The following is a 17,587-nucleotide window of genomic DNA, read 5'->3' on the forward strand; positions in this document are numbered from 1 at the left end:
ACAGTGGATCCAGCATTGCACGCTAGAGTCACCGATTCATATATGAATATGTTGCTCCAGTTGGGTGTGAAGGTCACCGTCGTCCTGGCTTCAGCGCCTAAATAACATGTGCAGGGTTACTCGTATGGTCTGTGATCTATTAAATATAGTACATGGAGCGCACATAAAAAGGACAGGGATATGATGCATAGTTCATTAACAATCTGGCCAGTATGGGCGTAAGGTCTTGTTCTTATGCTGGTATCGAGAGCAGGGACGTTCCTGTCGGGTGGCGGGTGAGTAGGGCACCAGGAAAACAGTTATTTAAATATTTTTAAAGTAAATATTAGGGAAAAAAATATTTTATTGTATGTTCATATTGCATCCATGTTCTCTGGCTATCACCCCTCAGTAAGTTGGTTTATTCATTACAGTACAGTTGTGGCACCTGGGTCATGGTGCTCAACAGAGCTGGGGCAAGGGCAGTGATGGACTAGGGCTAAAAATCATCCCCTAAATTCTTACCAAGCCTATGGTGCACGGACTGAGAAAGGGGCATGACCACATGTAACAGGGCATCGCCTCATGCTACACCCTGTCTAAGCATGCCGGCCGAGCAAAGCGCGGGGAGGTGAAGCTGCTCCAGACAGCCAGACCAGCCCATCAGGTTATCGGCCATTCTGGCATTCGCCAGCCATGGGTAAGGGCAAGGCAAGCGAGGCATCTGCCTTAGGCGAATAGTGACGGTGGCAGAGTCATGCACTGGGGCATCTCATCAGTGACAAAATGTTGGTACACAAAAGGTCGACATGGATTAAAATAGACATTGTGAAAAGGTCAACAGGGTCAAAAGGTTGACACAAAAATGGTTGACTTTTTTTTTCTAACCCTAAACTTCACCCTGACCATCCCTCTTAGAGCCTAACCCAAACCGATGCAAACGGTCGACAGGATCAGTTGGTTGACACTTTTCTTTTGTCTACCTTCAGCTATGCGAACCTTTGGTGTGTCAACCTTTTATTCCTGTCGACCATGTGATGTCTATCTAGATATTGTTGATCTTATTAATGTAAAACTATTGACTGGAACCGGTTTCTGGTTAGTGGTCACAGTGCTGTGATCGCACATGGTGAATTAAAGGAGCATTGCCCGTGTGACATCAACATGCCCAGATGCAAACCTAACCGTGCAAATTACCAGAACGTTATTCAGTGTTGCAACTGTTAGTCTTGTATCGTGCCAAATCTGTCAAACAGAAATTAGCAGAAGGTTGAACAAAATAGACTTTTGCTAATGCTCTCACTGATGTTTCCTTCAAACTGTCTGGGATTTCCTGGGACATTGGGCCTCATTCAGAGGCGGTCGTAGGATGCAAGCGGTCGTTCTGAAACAGGGCGGCCACTTGCATCCTGAACGGCCGCCTCCATGTCGGTCATTAGGCTGTGGGTTAACACCCACAGCTCTAACGACCGCTAAGGGTGATGGTCGCGATGGTCAAGACCATCACGGCTTACGACGAGACCCTAAGGTAGGGTCTCGTCAACATTAAGCCCCAGGGAGCTCCTGCTCTGTTTGAGCAGGAAGCTCCCCACTGACATCACTGATTATGTCAGTGGGGCTGCCCCCAAATGGCAAGCGTTCCGATAGGAACGCCTCCATTTGGCCGGGCACGCCCCCGGCCCACCCAGCAAACGGAGCGAGCTGTCACTCAACATCGACAGCTCGCCCCGTCTGCTATGAGACCCCTAACGATGGATCACCAGTCGTTAGCCGGGTCTCGCACATGCGCACGACGGAGCCGGCTCCGTCGTGTGCATGCGCACTGGAGCAACATCGACCTGGTTGCGAGCTCGTAGAGCCAACGACCGGGTCTGAATAAGCTCCATTGTGCCTTATCTTAATGGTATGATTATAGTGGGCACAAGGGAATCATTTGTTGATCTCTAAACTCTATGCAAAGAAGTTGTGGGGATCGTTTTCACTATCAGAATAGGAGTTTACCTTCTGCTTTATGTGTCTGCCCCAAACCACAGGCAGTCACATTGTCTGACGGTTTGCAAATCACTATTACTTGTCAAGTTCTTATTTTTGGATGTAAGAAACTTCTCAGCATTCAATGATTCAAGAAAACCTGTACTGACAACTTGGATCTGTGTGTTTTTAGGCAGAAATATCCTCTTGTTTGTAACTACATAGGCAGGGTCCATCTTTGTTTTACACTACTAAGTAGCTACTTAATCTGTCTCCTTTTTGGATATTACACTCCTCAGCACTTTTCTTACTATGGTGGTGTCCTGGGGCGGCTTAGCTGGGCCAGTTTGGGTTTTCCTGCGCTCTGGATTTGAATCCTAGTATGTTAGGGACCTACCTGAAAGAGGTTACCTGGATGTGGTGGGTAGGCCCATAACCTTGGCCAAGATTATGCTAAAAACCTCTATTGATTGCAAAATTTTATTGCATTTATATATTATTAATAATTTGGAGTTGTGCACCTGAGATTTGTCTGTTTTTGTGCCTTCAATTAGTCTCATCAGGTAGCACCTCCCATTATATATATTTTACAGGGTGTGCAGTCCAGAAATCTTTCCCATATACTCCTCAGGTGGATAATGTTGGGCACTATTTCTTTTGTAGCGATAGCAGCTATAAAACCAGTCACGTCACCAACACATATGTTCCCCGGCTGCACAGGAATTAGTTTGGAAATAAACTTTGTGGCTGCAATGTAACAGCAGGTAATGCTCTATACTGTGTACCTGCTAGTCATACAATGTCATAGGAAGTCTTTAATTCATATGTAATGGACCAAGATGGCTACCACGGCAGCACTACACTACACTACACTGAATATCAGGGTGATGTGCACTTTATATAATAAACAATCAAGTCAGTTTTTAATCTGTATCTACTCACCAGAGTGTTTCACTGTAGAAGCTGAAAAACAAAAGAACAAAGGTATAAGGCAGAAAACATGCTCTGCTCAGTGTATTCAGATGCCAATAGTCTCATTCACCACTTGTCTTAGCCATACTTGCTCACTCTCCCTTAAGTTCCGGGACACACACACATTTGGGAGAGAGAATCTCCTGGCTCCCTGTAAAGTGGGAAAATCCTTTGCATCCCGTTGGCCAACTGTGAAGTGGGCGGGACGTGGGTGTCAATGTAATTCCCTATGAAACGGGTCATCACAGCCTCGCCCCCAGCTTTGCAAAGTTGGGAATCCCGGCAAACCATCACAGGGGGTGGGGGTGCAATAACACATTTCACGGTGCTCCACCCCCACCCCAGCCACCTGCCTCCTCCTCTCCTGGACAGAGGCTTGTAAAAGTTGACAAGTATGGGGGCAGATCCAATTTAGTAGAGATGAGCGGTTCAGTTTTTACTAAGTTCATTTCGCCAAAGTAGTGCAAGTTTGGATTAGTTCGGATTTACTGTATCTTATTGGCTGTCCAAAACAAGACGGATAGCCAATATGATGCCGTTTTATGAGATCCGAACAGAACAGAGTAAAACCCACTGCTCAGTTCTACAATTTAGGGTGGAAGCCGTCTGAACATGTTCCGGTTACTACGTTCATTAACTCATCGAAGGCTGATGAACTCCACAGCAGCTAATGTCAGCCCACACTTGCCAGATACCGGACAATACACAAACTTGTCTAAAATAATGACACAGTGGAAAATACTGGTGGGGAAAAGGGTCAGCTGTTATTTAAAAGTGAAGTTAACTTAAGAAGTATGGTGGATAAGAAAATACGTCCCTACTCACAGTATCACTGTCCACGAATCCACACCCCAGGCCTAAATGGGGCCTTCTGCCATCCCGTTATACTCCACTCAAGGTATCCAACTCCCAATGACATAATACATAAGGCCCACCTCGACCGGTGGTGCCGCTAGCTCCAGTAGGGTAGAAACAGCCTAACCCGTGTATTGGTGGGGAGAGCACCTCAAGAACTACAGCAAGACGGTCACTGCAGCCATACTTTCCTGCAAACTCAAGCCAACAACAGCTAGGAAGGGATGGCGGAACGTCCAACAGGCAAGATGAACTAGAGGGTTCTGTAGCAAATGTTCATGCACTTAAACATGCCCTAACTCCACCCCTTATTTACACTAACCAATAACAGAGCTATGTGCACATAATAGACAATTCTAATCTCTTAACCCTATGCACCAACTGCTATATCAGTGCCAGCTCACCCACCAGGCATATGAAATGCCTTCTGTCACTCTTCTGTTCGGATGTGGATTAAAAGATCTACAGTAAAAAGGTAGACAATGTCTAGATAGATGTTTAAAGAAAAAGAAAGAAAAAAGTACTCCTCTTTTTGGGGCACACCTTATGTATATAACATAAAATTAAACTTTTATCATGTTAGATTTAAAATATGGAAAATAAGGGAAACGCACGTCAGGCACCGCTCCACGGGTACCTCTATGCGCACAGAGGACCCTTGCACCACCAGACCTGTGTCCACTGGAATTTCACAACATACCATTCTCAGGTACTCAGCCTTAATTTCACTGCTCTCTCACTAGCCGAGGATCCATGCTGATACCCTGCAATGCATAGCAACAGGGCAAAGCTGTGAACCGGAGGCTAGCAGCAGAAGCAGCTCTATGTTCCTTAACTGTGCCATTACACAGGGACTCTCATCCCCAGTCTGATATTTTCATAAGACTGGGGAAAGCAGATCCCAGTGTATATAAATGCACGGATACTGCCTTTCACTCTATACTATATATCATTGCAGCAATATCTACCTGGTAAACTAATCTCCCAGTAAAATGAGGGACGTCTCACCCCATTAATTATTTTGTGACAACAGGTCTGGTTCAAGGTGCTAATTTTTAAATTGTGTGTGTTTTTCACTTATTTTTTTCATTTTCACTTATATGTTCGCCGATATATGTCTAGTAGCATATATAATCACTCATTAGCACATTTCTTTGAGGTATCACTGTCCTTCATATAAAATGTTAGTGTTTTATTTCTATTTTTATGTGTTTATAGTGAGATACTAAGTTTGTGTCCCTCATATAGTAGAGGACATACATATTAAATACTGACAGACTCCATCCATAATATATAGTCCAGACCTATGTGATTATTGTAAGTATTTTACATTTAGTTAACATTATTTTTGGATTGAAATTAAATTGTGCTGTCAAATTAATTTAACTTCATCTTCCTTGTATCTCACTAGAAGATATTTCTCCAATGGTTTAAATGCAGGTATGTGTGTTTATTCAATAATCTTTAATTTGTGTGTCTTTAATAACATGATACAATTTTTCTAAGTATTATTATTTTTGTCTGATTCTTTGGTACTTTATGGTGTAATGTTATAACTATTACGAGATAATAAACACATGGGAATTGTATTGGGATACTTATTAATGTTAATACATTCCCTTTTATCTCATAACAGGATATTTTTTCATTGAATTCTTTGAATTTAACACTCTTATATTGTGACTACATCACATATTTTAAATCTAACATAATAAAAGTTTAATTTTATGTTATATGCATGAGGTGTGCCCCAAAAAGAGGAGTACCGGTACTTTCTTTCTCTCTTTTTCTTTAAACATTTGTCAATACACCTCCTAGGGAGCACCCTCACCTAGAACATCCATTATACACACATTATCTCACTTGAATATTAAATATACCATCCCTCTGTGCGGTGTCATACCCTTATACCTTTCCCTCTCTTCCCCACCCTCTTTTCCTGTCCCCCTACCAACCATAATGATACAATGTCTAGATAGATACCAGATGTTAGACAGTCAATAGGTCGACAGGGACAAAAGCTTGACACAGTAAAGGTCGACAGGTACAAATGGTAGACAGGGTCAAAAATTCGACATGAATATGGTCGGTACAAAAATGGTCGACCCATTTTTTTAAATGTTTTTAGCCCTAATCTTCACCCAAATCCCCCCCCCCCCTTGGTGCCTAACCCCAACCCTCCCTCCTGGTGCCTAACCCTAACTGTCAGGGTAGGTGCCTGACCCCAACTGTCCCTTCTAGTGCCTAACCCTAACCCTCCCTCCTGGTGCCTAACCCTAACCGTTGGGGTAAGTGCCTAATCCTAACACTCCAGTAAGTGTCTAAACCTAACCCTAAAAAAAAAAAAAAAAGAAAGAAAAAAAATCATGTGTCAGTCATATGCATGTCGACCTTTGGACCATGTTGACCATTTGTACCTGTCGACCTATTGACAGTCTAACATCTGGTGTCTATCTAGACATAGTCAACCTTTTTACTGTAGACCTTTAGACCGGATCCCCTTCTGTTCACAGCCTACGGAGGCACGAACAGAATCATACTACCATAACTGGCCGAAAATGCGCAACGCAAACAGCTCGTTTTGATCCGACACATACTGTTCACTTGTACCTGAGTCACTCATGCAAACAGTACTGTATAAGAACGGGACAGGTTTGCTAACATGTAAGGCAGACGAGCAGTATTGCGAAGATACAATCTTTCATTTAGGTTTCTCCTGCACCATTCCACAGAGCGGCAATTCGCACTACGCAAATCATTCCACGTTTTGCAAAATTTAAAGTTTATATAAAGAGCTGTGACGATGATGGTATTACTTCATCCTCTCTGGCGTGTTTGGGGTATAATAATGGAAACATTCAAGGGGGGTACCACACTCAGGTGCAAATTCAATTAGTCAAAACGCAAGTTGCTGTGTAATTAAATCTATACTGTGTACTGTGTGTACTTTTACGGTTCACAGAACATTTGCACCAGGGCTGACAGCCCATGGTGATACAAGAGATGTGTAATGATATCGAGAAAACAGAAGAATATGCTACAGTTTTGGTTCTTGAATTTGATGACTCAAAGTGTAAAATTATGCAAGTAGGTCACAAGTATTCAGATATAATAGAGAATTCGTGGTGATGTGATGTCTATAACAGCAGAAAGGGACCTTGGAGTATTATTAGTGGGATAAAGGAGAGAAGAGTGCGCATATTGGGGCACGCTTCTTGTCCGGAAGAAACGCGGCCATTTCCACTCCAAAAACACTTGCATTTTGCACAGGCTCAGATACGGCGGAAATTGGGTCTCCCCTTATAATTTTGACAGAACGCGTTTAGCACTTTCCTGCAACTGAACGGCATTTCCAGATGCATTACACGTAATAGAAGTGTAAAAAAAAAAAAAAAAAAAAACTTTTGTTTATTTTTTTGTTATTTAAACCACAATTGAGTAAAACTGAGGCCAAACCAAACCGTATTTTAGAAGGAAAAAAAAAAGAAAACTTAAATTAAACAAACGTGATGATTGTAATGCGGTAGACGATTAACTCTGAGATTTTTTATTTTTTTTTAAATTGAGTTTATGAAAATGTTTGTTTCCATAACAAAAAAACAAAACCAATACAATAATCAAAATCCCCCCACCCCCAATAAACAAATAAAAGTATAGTATACAGCAAATCTGAGATTAAATTTACACTGTGCGTATTCTAATAATTCTAAAACTTTTCCGCTTGGCCGAAGCTATAGATTCGCTCTTAGTTTACCGTGGTGTCTCCCGAGCTTGAAGCAACGAATATCTGTTAAATAAAACATTTGAACCTCTCGCCATCACAAACTCAATAGGAAGAGAAGGGAATCACTTAAAACGTATAATATTCTACTAAAGTAAATGACAAAGTTCAATCATATTTGATTTTACACAAAATCATCAATTAAAAAGTTGAATTTTGAATCAATACTCATTTGATAAAGGAAATAGAGAATTAACGATACTTACAGAAAAATAAGACGACCGGGAGTAGCGGTATCATGACGATGGCAACATTCATACTGGTAGAATAAGACTTTCAGCTGTGAAACTAATTCTCGCTTCCTGTGTCAGTGTACAAGAGCACGGGTGAGAACGTATGCACCAATACACACATGCAAAGTTATTTATTGAACAATTACTGTCCTGGGTCCCCCCCATCCCACATATGTGGTGTCTGCCGCAGAGACATTTTAGACACAAGTTTAATTTCGTAATCTATCTTTTATTCTAGCTTTTGAAAGACCATCAACAAATTAATACAGTAAATTTAATATTTGAACACATTTTATAATGGTGTACTGTACACTGTAAATGTTTATTTCAAGGGAAACCGGAGGTTATAGAGCGTACAACAATAATAATATAAAGTAGAAATGATCAGTTCGGTTCTCAGACACCTCCTGCTGCATTTGCATTTTAGCAAGGACAGAATTGCACAGCTGCTTGTGTGCGGGTTTGCAATTCCGCCCTCTACTGTATCGCCCCTGAGAATTAGTGTGGGGTGCCCCTGCATTGATATTGGGCATTCACCTCTAAACAGGAGCAAAGACTAGCATTGGTGACAGCTGGGCAGTTGAGCAGCTGGAGGATAGGGGGAGAGAGAACGCCGGGCGGCAGACTTACCGATGGCAACAAAGCAGCAGTTGCTGGTGACGCAGGTTTGGGGGAGAGCACTGGGAGCAGCAGTAGCCCTAACTTTGTGACGGCTGAAGAGGAGAGTGGCATCCGCCTTCATTGGAGGCAGTCGTGTCATTGGGGTTTCTGTCACGCGGTGCGGTAACTTTTGGGGACGTGGCCAAACCTGGGAGGTGTAGCTACGCCCCCTCCCTAAATTATTTTTGCGGTGCCGCATGCTGTACAGGCCACAGACTACACTGATGCATCTTCAAGAAGGCCAAGTTCAAGTCGCGTGACGTGTTGATACCTTTTCATGTGTTTAACCCAATTTGACAGGTCCTAACAGAAAAGGGGACATTAAATGTCTTTGCAACATGGAGAAGCTTGTAGGAAGAGGGGGAAGGGGGGTTAGAAAGCAGTGCGTACATACAGGGCACTAGGACCCAGAGTCTGCAGGGAGGTCCAACTTCCAACCTGATGTGCTATTGAACATATGACTGCAGCCATCTTGTCTGTACACTGTGTAAGAGCGATATGTTGTTAGACAGAAGTCTCCTACTTAGCTCCTATGACATACCTGGTTACTACCTGCATATAAAGGCTGTTCCAGCATCCTGCACTGCTACCTGCAAGCAACATACACTCACCGAATTTTAAGCTGTATGAAAACCTGCTCTGTTACATTACCAGTGTGCATGTAACAGTAAGTACAGCTGTACCTACTATACTTCAATAAACCAACATCACTGTTCATAGTTTGAATCATCCATGGTGTGTGCCTACATAACTCTGCAGTATCAACACCTGCACACACATTATTATAACTAACAAAAATTAGAACCACATCAAGACAGTTTTTACATTTCAATCACTCTTTAAACTAAATAAACACAGAACATTCTTTAATAGTATAGATTTTTATTTTATTACAGTAGCCGTCTACAATCTGGAAAATGTGATAATGGTTACAAGATTACCTCCCACAATTCAAAACTAATGTGGTCTAATACAGGCCATACATCAGCAGTGCGATTCCCCGTTCTGCCGTTCCGCGAATCGGCGGCCATAGATGATCGGCGATCCATTGGCGGATCGGGAAAAAAATGCATGTTAAAAATTCCTGACTTCCCGAGCCCGACCATTGTTTGGTTGAGATTGGTAAAATCGAGGATATCCAAAATGTTGAATTTCCCAGATTTCCTGACCCCGCCGTCGGCAGAACAGGGAACTGCCATGATAGTGGCTAGATGTATGGGCCCCTTTAATTGTCAACATTTAATATGAACAGTGTTGTTGTGTATGTTTCTAATTAGAATACATGCATTTCTCAGTACTCAGCTGTCTATTCATACAAAAAGTCTGAATCTATTTCTCAACCGTGAGCTACAGGAAAAAATAATAATTTACATCATATTTTACAGCAACCTCTAAATCACTTGTCTTATTATGTACACCATAAATTCTATAAGCTTAAACATACTGTGGGGGAGATGTACCAAATCTTGGAGAGAGATACAGTACCAACCAACCAGCTCATGTCATGTTACAGGCTGTGGTAGAATAGTAACAGAAGTTGATTGGTTGGAACTTTGGGGTCTATACTAAGCCTCGGACAGAAATAAAGTGGAGAAAGATAAATATCCAACCAATCAGCTCCTAACTGTCATTTTTCAAACAGCCTGTAAAGTGCCAGTTAGTAGCTGATTGGTTGGTACTTTCTCCCTCTCTGCGTGAAATGGGCATTCTGTGCGTCAATGCTGCTGTCGCAAACAAGAAATCTGTCTCAAGGGAGTATCGTAGGCGTGTACCTATACTTCAGCGCTATTCAGTCGTCCGTATGCAGTGCAGAAGGGAAGCCTCGTATCAGACGGATCTTTTGCACCCAGCATGGGGCTATAGCGCGTGCCGATACAAATGATGATGAATGCGGTTGTGGACAAAAAACAAAACAAAAAAAAAAACAGTGGGCGGATGGATTAGCCCTACAGAAACCTGCATAAGGTAGTATTCAGGTTTCAACGACTACGCCAATTTTGCTACCAACTCTACATCAGGCACTGTGGATCTGATTCGGGGGCAAGTACTTGTATTTACGTGTAAAGTACTAGAAAAAAAAAAAGGGATGCATCAATCTTATCGACAGCACGAGTGCCTACACCAAGTCATCGTAGTAAGCTGCAAATGGTTTGCATGAGTCCCCTCTGATCAGGCCCTTATGGACACTGACGCCTCTCTCCGCTCCACCCCTCCAGTCGTAGCGAATATTAAATGTCAGTTTCATGCGGAAATGCATTTGCGAGTTCACGACCGTTCATTTGCCAGGCATGCACTCAGCGAATTCACAAAAGGTGCGCTGTGCAAACTGGCAGAGCGCTCACTCTGCGTCAGCCCCGTAATGATGAACATATATACAGTATGTACACATCATGAGTATATATAGTGACAAATCTGTTGATAAGGTTATGTTGAGCGTTTCACCCAGCAACGTCAGCTAAATTATATCTTCCCGGCTGTTGCGCCACAATGTCTTAGTGCTGTTTGGTGAAGTTCTGGTAAATGGTGGTAGAGTCACTCGTCTCTTCAGTTGTTTGAGTCTTCAAAGTGTCCCCAGAACATTTAACCACAGAATACAGAATGGAGACGTCATCCTGAACAAAGGGGCATTCACAAATTTACAACAATTTGTTAGAAAGTCTTATCTGAAGTTACAAAACAATGTATACTGTATATATAAACAATGTGTTACACATACAAAATTAATGTGTTGCAATAACAATTCTGCAGATCAGACCATATAGAAATCTACGGACCAGCTACTACTTGGGGAATAAGATCCAAACAATTGCTGGTTTCTGGGGCCGTTTCAGAAATTCTCCAACAGAATCCTATTGCAAACAATGTCCTTTATGGCACAAGTTTCACCAATTGGGTAGTCAGTACCACTTCTTCTAAATAAATATTTAATTGAAGATTGGCAGTCTGGCATTAATACAAATGTGTCTTGATCATCTGCTACAGGATGTGATAAACTGCATAAGCTTTGTTACGCGTTTCATGAGACTTCTGACCACTTCTTCAGAACGTTTAGGTCTATTTTATTTTCTGACAGTCCTATTGCTGGAATCTAAATGCTAAAAATCCCCAGCACAGAACAAGCTAGATGCTGGCACTCTGCAAGGATAAAGAGTGTGCTCATTCTGATTTCTGCAATAGGATTGTCTAGGATTAGATGTTACAAACATTGGAATAGTATTCAATGGATTTCCCCAAAAGTGATTATACTGAAATGTACAATAGTTATGTTACACCAATGTTTGGTCCATGAAAGAACCTTCATCAGTACCGATAACCCTAATAATCTAACACAAATGTATTTCAAAATAGAATCACTTTAAAAAAACAAAGTGTCAAATAATACGAATTTATTTTGAATTATTAATAAATCCCCATATTGGACATATTTATCTGCATTCATCATCCTCACAAATACTCACATAGTCTTTGGCAGTAACAGGAGAGGCTGGAAGAGGAAAAACAGAGACATGGTATTTATGTATCGTCCTCACACACAAGAAGCGGTTTATATTAGTAACAATAAGACTACTGGAAAGCGCAACGCCCATATAATAACTGGACATTATAAGCTGTATAAGAGAAATTCCCTATAATTGCATCAGAGCAGAACTATTGTAGTCGGAACGTTCTTCCTTCAGATTCTTTCACTGGCAACTTTATTGGAGCGGATTATGTGGTAAATTCACTTTCCAAAAAGTGCATTTGTGGCTTAATTATTATTTAGATACAGGTGCGATAAAGGAGGGAGGGAGGTATTTTTCCTATGTACTCCTGACTTCCTGTCTTTAGACCATTCCATGGTATCTCTCGGCAGAAGATGCAGCTGATTATAAGCTGGACATGGTGGGTCTTCCCAGAGGTGGGGGCAATATTTTTCCTATGTACACCTGACTTCCTGTCTGTAGAACATTTCACGGTATCTCACTCTGATACAATGTATTCACAGCAAGGAGCAGAATTTGGGAGTAAAAATCTATAGTTTCAATGTTTCCAGTGAGGATTATCTAAAATAACCTGAGATTATATCTGAATAATGACACGGACCAGCCCTGGATTTATCTATGGTTTTATCCACGAACAGACCTCCCTAAAAGATCGTTTTCAAGGTGGAGTTTCCCTGCAAACTCAGTGACTGGAGCATGTACTGTACTACAGCGCTAGACACAGAATACAATACACTCACCCAGGGCCGGTGCTACCATTAGGCAGCCGCCTAGGGGCACCCGCCACTGGAGGGCGCCGCTGAGTCCACAAAAAATTAATAATTGCATAATTCATGGCCGAGTGGCATATAATGAATTTGTGGCACAGCTGCGTGGCATACTATGAATTTGTGGAGGGGTTATGAGGTACATTATGATTCTGGTGCTCTGCTGTTGGGTATATTCAATATAGTATATAATGAATTTGGGACACTGCTGTGTGGCATATTATAAACTGGGGAGACTGATGCGTGGCATATAATGAATTGGAGGGAGCAGGGGCGATTGGTGAAATCTTGCCTAGGACGCCCGGAAACCTTGCACCAACCCTGCACTCACCTTGTAGCCCTTTGATATCAATATAGGAATAACAGACATCTTCATCAGTGGGGCTCTCCATGGGAGTTACTAACAGAAACAGAAAAAAACAGTGTGATCATTGCTGTCATCTATGGTCATACAACGCATAGCAGACACAGTACATACACTGACACAGTACAGTACAGATCTGCATTAAAATAGCTGCAACAAAGTTATCTTTCACATGGGGCAGGGCAAGTTATCAGACGACGGGAAGAGGAAAGGATATAAGTGTCTATTGTACATCAACCGGACACTCATCTCCTATAAATGGCTCTGGAGAAGTGACGTCTATACACAGGTTCCACACTCAGTCTTAGGGGGAATTGGGAATTGTCACACAAACAGTCAGGTCTGCTTGTAGACATTAGTGGGACAGATCACATTATAGGTAGAAGGATACAGACAGCACCATCCCGGCACATTCCAACGGTAAGTATTAAGGTTAGGGTTTAGGTTTAGTGCTAGGCTCTAGGGGGGAGGGTTACGGTTAGTGTTCTCATGCTCAAATACGAAAAGTAGTGAATACTTTTGTGGGAACCTCTTGAAAATCTCTAATTCTCTAGCTCATCTGCACCAACAGAACAGTAGGACACAGATCAAGCTTTACTGTGATAGCTGTGACCTACAGTAGCATAACTAATGTTTCATGTTACGTACAGAAATGGGGAGCCCGATAGTTACAGATGTGCGCAGACCCCTGTGTTTTGGTTACTTTTTCATTTTGGATTTCTTTTAAAAACTGATATAAACCGTTAAAATCTAATCATGCAAGGAAGACAAGTTTTTGTTCCTATAGTAGTTACATCAGTAACATTCATTTCCAGTCAATTGTGACCACCTGAAATCACCAGGGAGGGACTTAAATGCAATCCCAAAACACACGGGATCCGTTTTTTAGATCAGAGCTCCAGAAACTTTGTGCTACTCGGAACTCCAAAGTGATCCGAGCCAGGTTTTCGATTCGAAACCCCAAAGTTAGGGTGTGTTCAGTTTTCAGCAACACCGAACCGCTCATCTCTATCTGGGTTGGGTACGAGATCCTGACAGTTAGGATGCTGATGGTCAAAATCCTGACAGTATTTTGGCAGGTATTTTAACCTTTACCATAACTCTCCCCCTAACCCATCTCTCCTGCAGCCTAACCCTAACCCTCCCCTCCAGCAGCATAACCCTAACCCTCCCCCTAGTGCCTAACCCTAACACTTACCATTACGTTCTGTCAGAATTGTGACACCATCGGGAATGCCGCTGTTGGTAGTGTGACAGTCAGCATTCTGAAGGTCGTATCCAGACTACATCCCCCAATTACATCTACATTGCAGATCAGTTGCTGTATCTAATGGTTCTAAAAATAAATTACATTAATTGGAAAACAATGTTGTCTGAGATCATAGTTCTTTGGATTGGAGGAAGGGTTTTATTTCAAAAGTGCTAGTAACGTCTGTAGTTCATGTACAGTATTTGCATATCATTTGCATAAGTGAATGTATTCATTTTTCATTGGCTTTCATGAAACACAGACCACAGCCACCCAAGTGACATCACAGAACTGGGAACTTATACCCCATCATGTGACATGGCAGTACCCACTTTCCTGGTGTCATGTTGATGTGTGGGTTCCAGGAAACTAAGGGGAGGAAGGCAGCTTCATACACGGACACATAATTGGCAAAAATAGTATAAATAGCTTGTGAATTGTTTCCTTACTGTTGCTGTAGTCCCCTGGATCATGATCTGTGGCACCCGATTTGTGTGCGTCTTTCGTTATAGGTCTGTGTTTAGCTCTGTATGTGATACATCAACCAAGGTGTCAGACAAGGCAGTGATACAATATAATTGCTGAATTACTTACATAATTACACCTATTTCCCTCTTCTATATAACTGATCAGTGCACATAACTAATTACAGTTATGGCGATCACATACAGGTAATTATGTTGCTTGGTCTGAGCACCGAACAGCACGGCACAGATGTCACTAGTTTGATTCCAACCAGGACCCTGTGTGGAGTGTGCATGTTCTCCCCATGTTTGCATTGGTTTGCTCCTTGTACTCCGGCTTCCTAGAAAATCAAAAAACTTATTGGTAGGTTCATTGGCTTGCGACAAAAGAATTTATTCTAATGTGCATGTGTGTTTCTGTGTTATAGGGAATATGGTTTGTAAGCTCCACTGGGGCAGGGACTGATTTGCTGAAATATTCTCTGTAGAGCGCTGCGGAATGTGTGTGCGCCATATAAATAACTGGTAATAACTAAAAACATTTTTGGATCTTCAGACTACAGATAATAGGCTTAGGAAGTGATACAGAGGTGGACACCCCCCTTAATTATTGGATGTAAATTATGCTAAAAAAAAAAGCACCCCCATATTTGCGTCCATACGCTGCCTTATGGATTGACTGTAGTTCATTGTCCATAGCATCATATTGTTTTATCCATTTTTTTCTTTTATTTGTATTTATTATTGGTTAAAAAATGTTTTGCATTTATTGTTCATGTGTTCTATTAATCATGATGTTATTAATTTTACTCCAGTTTAGTGCATAGAGGCTATAGCGAGTATGACATTGCACTGTACTCATTATGCCTGTGTTTAATATATATCTTCCGTACCTTATCATTACCTCATACACATTTCAGTTGTACACTGGATATGTATTTTTGTGAATATAATTACTTGCTCAGAATATTTATTTCCAATTAATTATGTATATTTTTGCAATCGTGTCATTTATTTTTTTCACTAATTAGGTTATAAATTCCATAAATTATTTAATGCATTCTCCTATGTAAAGTGACTTTCTGATAAAGAAACCCTAAGCAACGAAACATGTTGATTTCCCATATATTTATTGACCACCATGTCCAGCAGACTTTTGTACGCTGTACAATATATACAGTCAGCTTAATGGGCGACTTGCTGCTAATAACTTATTGTTGTGTCCTACAACATTTATTAAAATCATAGAGGAAAATTTCTACTTTGTGAATCTTCCATCTGTGACTTATTTTCTTTGTAAATATTACTCCATATTGCAAAAATAATGATTTAACGATTTTTTTCAGGCTAATTTAATCCAGCCCTTATGAATTGCTTGTACAGCCGTGTCTTAGCTATTTAATGGTAATATTTAAAAAAAAGTTTGTAATAAATAAAAGTTATAAATTTATTTGGGAAATTTCTTCTATTTTTTTTTTTTTTTTATGTATAACTTTACTATGTAGGGATATATTTAAACGCATACAAAAATATATCCCACCACCAAAAAGCAACGACCGTATTACTTTAGAACATTTTCCATTTCACATTAATAAGGAGAGAAGAAAGATGGGAAAACGGAGGTACAAATGTAACCATATAAAGTTGTTTCTTACTGCTCAGCCACGGTGCCTACACTTGCAGAAATGTAAATGCATAAACCAGATTATATTGAGAAAGTAACAAGACTTATGGGCCCCATACATCTGCTGGCCGATTCACAGATCCTACCGATACAGCAAAAGCCGCTGCTAAGCCACGCTGAGGCCCTGCCGAAAACATCAGGACATATAGCGGCACTGGTGTTTTGAAGTCGGCGGAGGTAGAAGGAATCGCGGTACAGGCGTCATTATCAGCGGCTGGTACCGCTAGACTCTGAAGTTCGAAAACTAAATTAAATCATGAAATAAAAAAGCCTTGGACTGCCTAGGCCAGGGGTGGCCCAACTCGCTCCTCGAGATCTACCAACAGTTCACGTTTTCCAGGTCTCCTCACAGAATCACAAGTGGAATAATTAGCTCCACCTGTGGATCTTTCAAAATGGTTCAGTGAGTAATGACTACACCTGTGCACCTGCTGGGTGGCCTGGAAAAGTGACCTATTGGTAGATCTTGAGGACCGAGTTTGGCCACCCCATGCCTAGGCAGTCCTGCTGTATAACAGGTGCGACTGGTCTTGCCGTGCACCCAACAAAAAAACAATGCCTGTGGCTGAGGCCGGGGTATACAGGGAGGACGACCAGTGCATACTGGGAGCACCAAAGATCTAGCTGTTTGGTGCATTGGATCGCTCCAACTACATACCCTGAGGTGGTTGCGGTGGACTCTATGGACCCTGAAAAAGAAAATCACCAATTTGCTGATTATGATCATATTTTGATCGTGATCGGCAAATCACCAAATCCAACATGTTGGAATTCAACTATGCCCGGACCCCAGTGTCTGGGGATCGATGAATTGGCCCAATACATTGCGGATGTATGGGGGCCTTTAGCTGTGCTTAATATATTAGATTATGTATTGGCAATATGTTTAACATAATTAGGCAAGGGTTGGTTAACCAGGAACACACTCATACTGTATAACTATATAACTAACTGATCACATTTACGTACATTAGAAATAAAATCCATGGCTCCAGAAGTGTTAGCGAGTGTCCAGTGCTCAATGCCCAAATTTACAGGCCATGTTTATTGCCCCACTGCACTGGGAATACAGAGACTGGTTGCTGGAAGCCATATTGTTGTGTGATTTTATAAATGTATAAGGCAA

The 17,587-nt window shown here is 41.5% G+C and overlaps 1 protein-coding gene across 1 annotated transcript in view; it reads right to left on the reverse strand.

Moving 5' to 3' along the window:
* Positions 1-9,417: 9,417 nt before the first annotated feature.
* Positions 9,418-17,587, reverse strand: part of LOC148532592 (basement membrane-specific heparan sulfate proteoglycan core protein-like) — a 114,732-nt gene continuing 106,562 nt past the window's right edge. The window contains 4 exon segments of the mRNA XM_088467519.1: positions 9,418-11,063; positions 11,910-11,935; positions 13,032-13,100; positions 14,763-14,839. Coding sequence (XP_088323645.1) covers positions 10,944-11,063; positions 11,910-11,935; positions 13,032-13,100; positions 14,763-14,839 — 292 coding nt within the window. The 3' untranslated portion in view covers positions 9,418-10,943.

Source organism: Taudactylus pleione, unplaced genomic scaffold (genome assembly GCF_031769625.1).
Source record: "Taudactylus pleione unplaced genomic scaffold, aTauple2 ptg000073l, whole genome shotgun sequence".
NCBI lineage: Eukaryota > Metazoa > Chordata > Amphibia > Anura > Myobatrachidae > Taudactylus > Taudactylus pleione.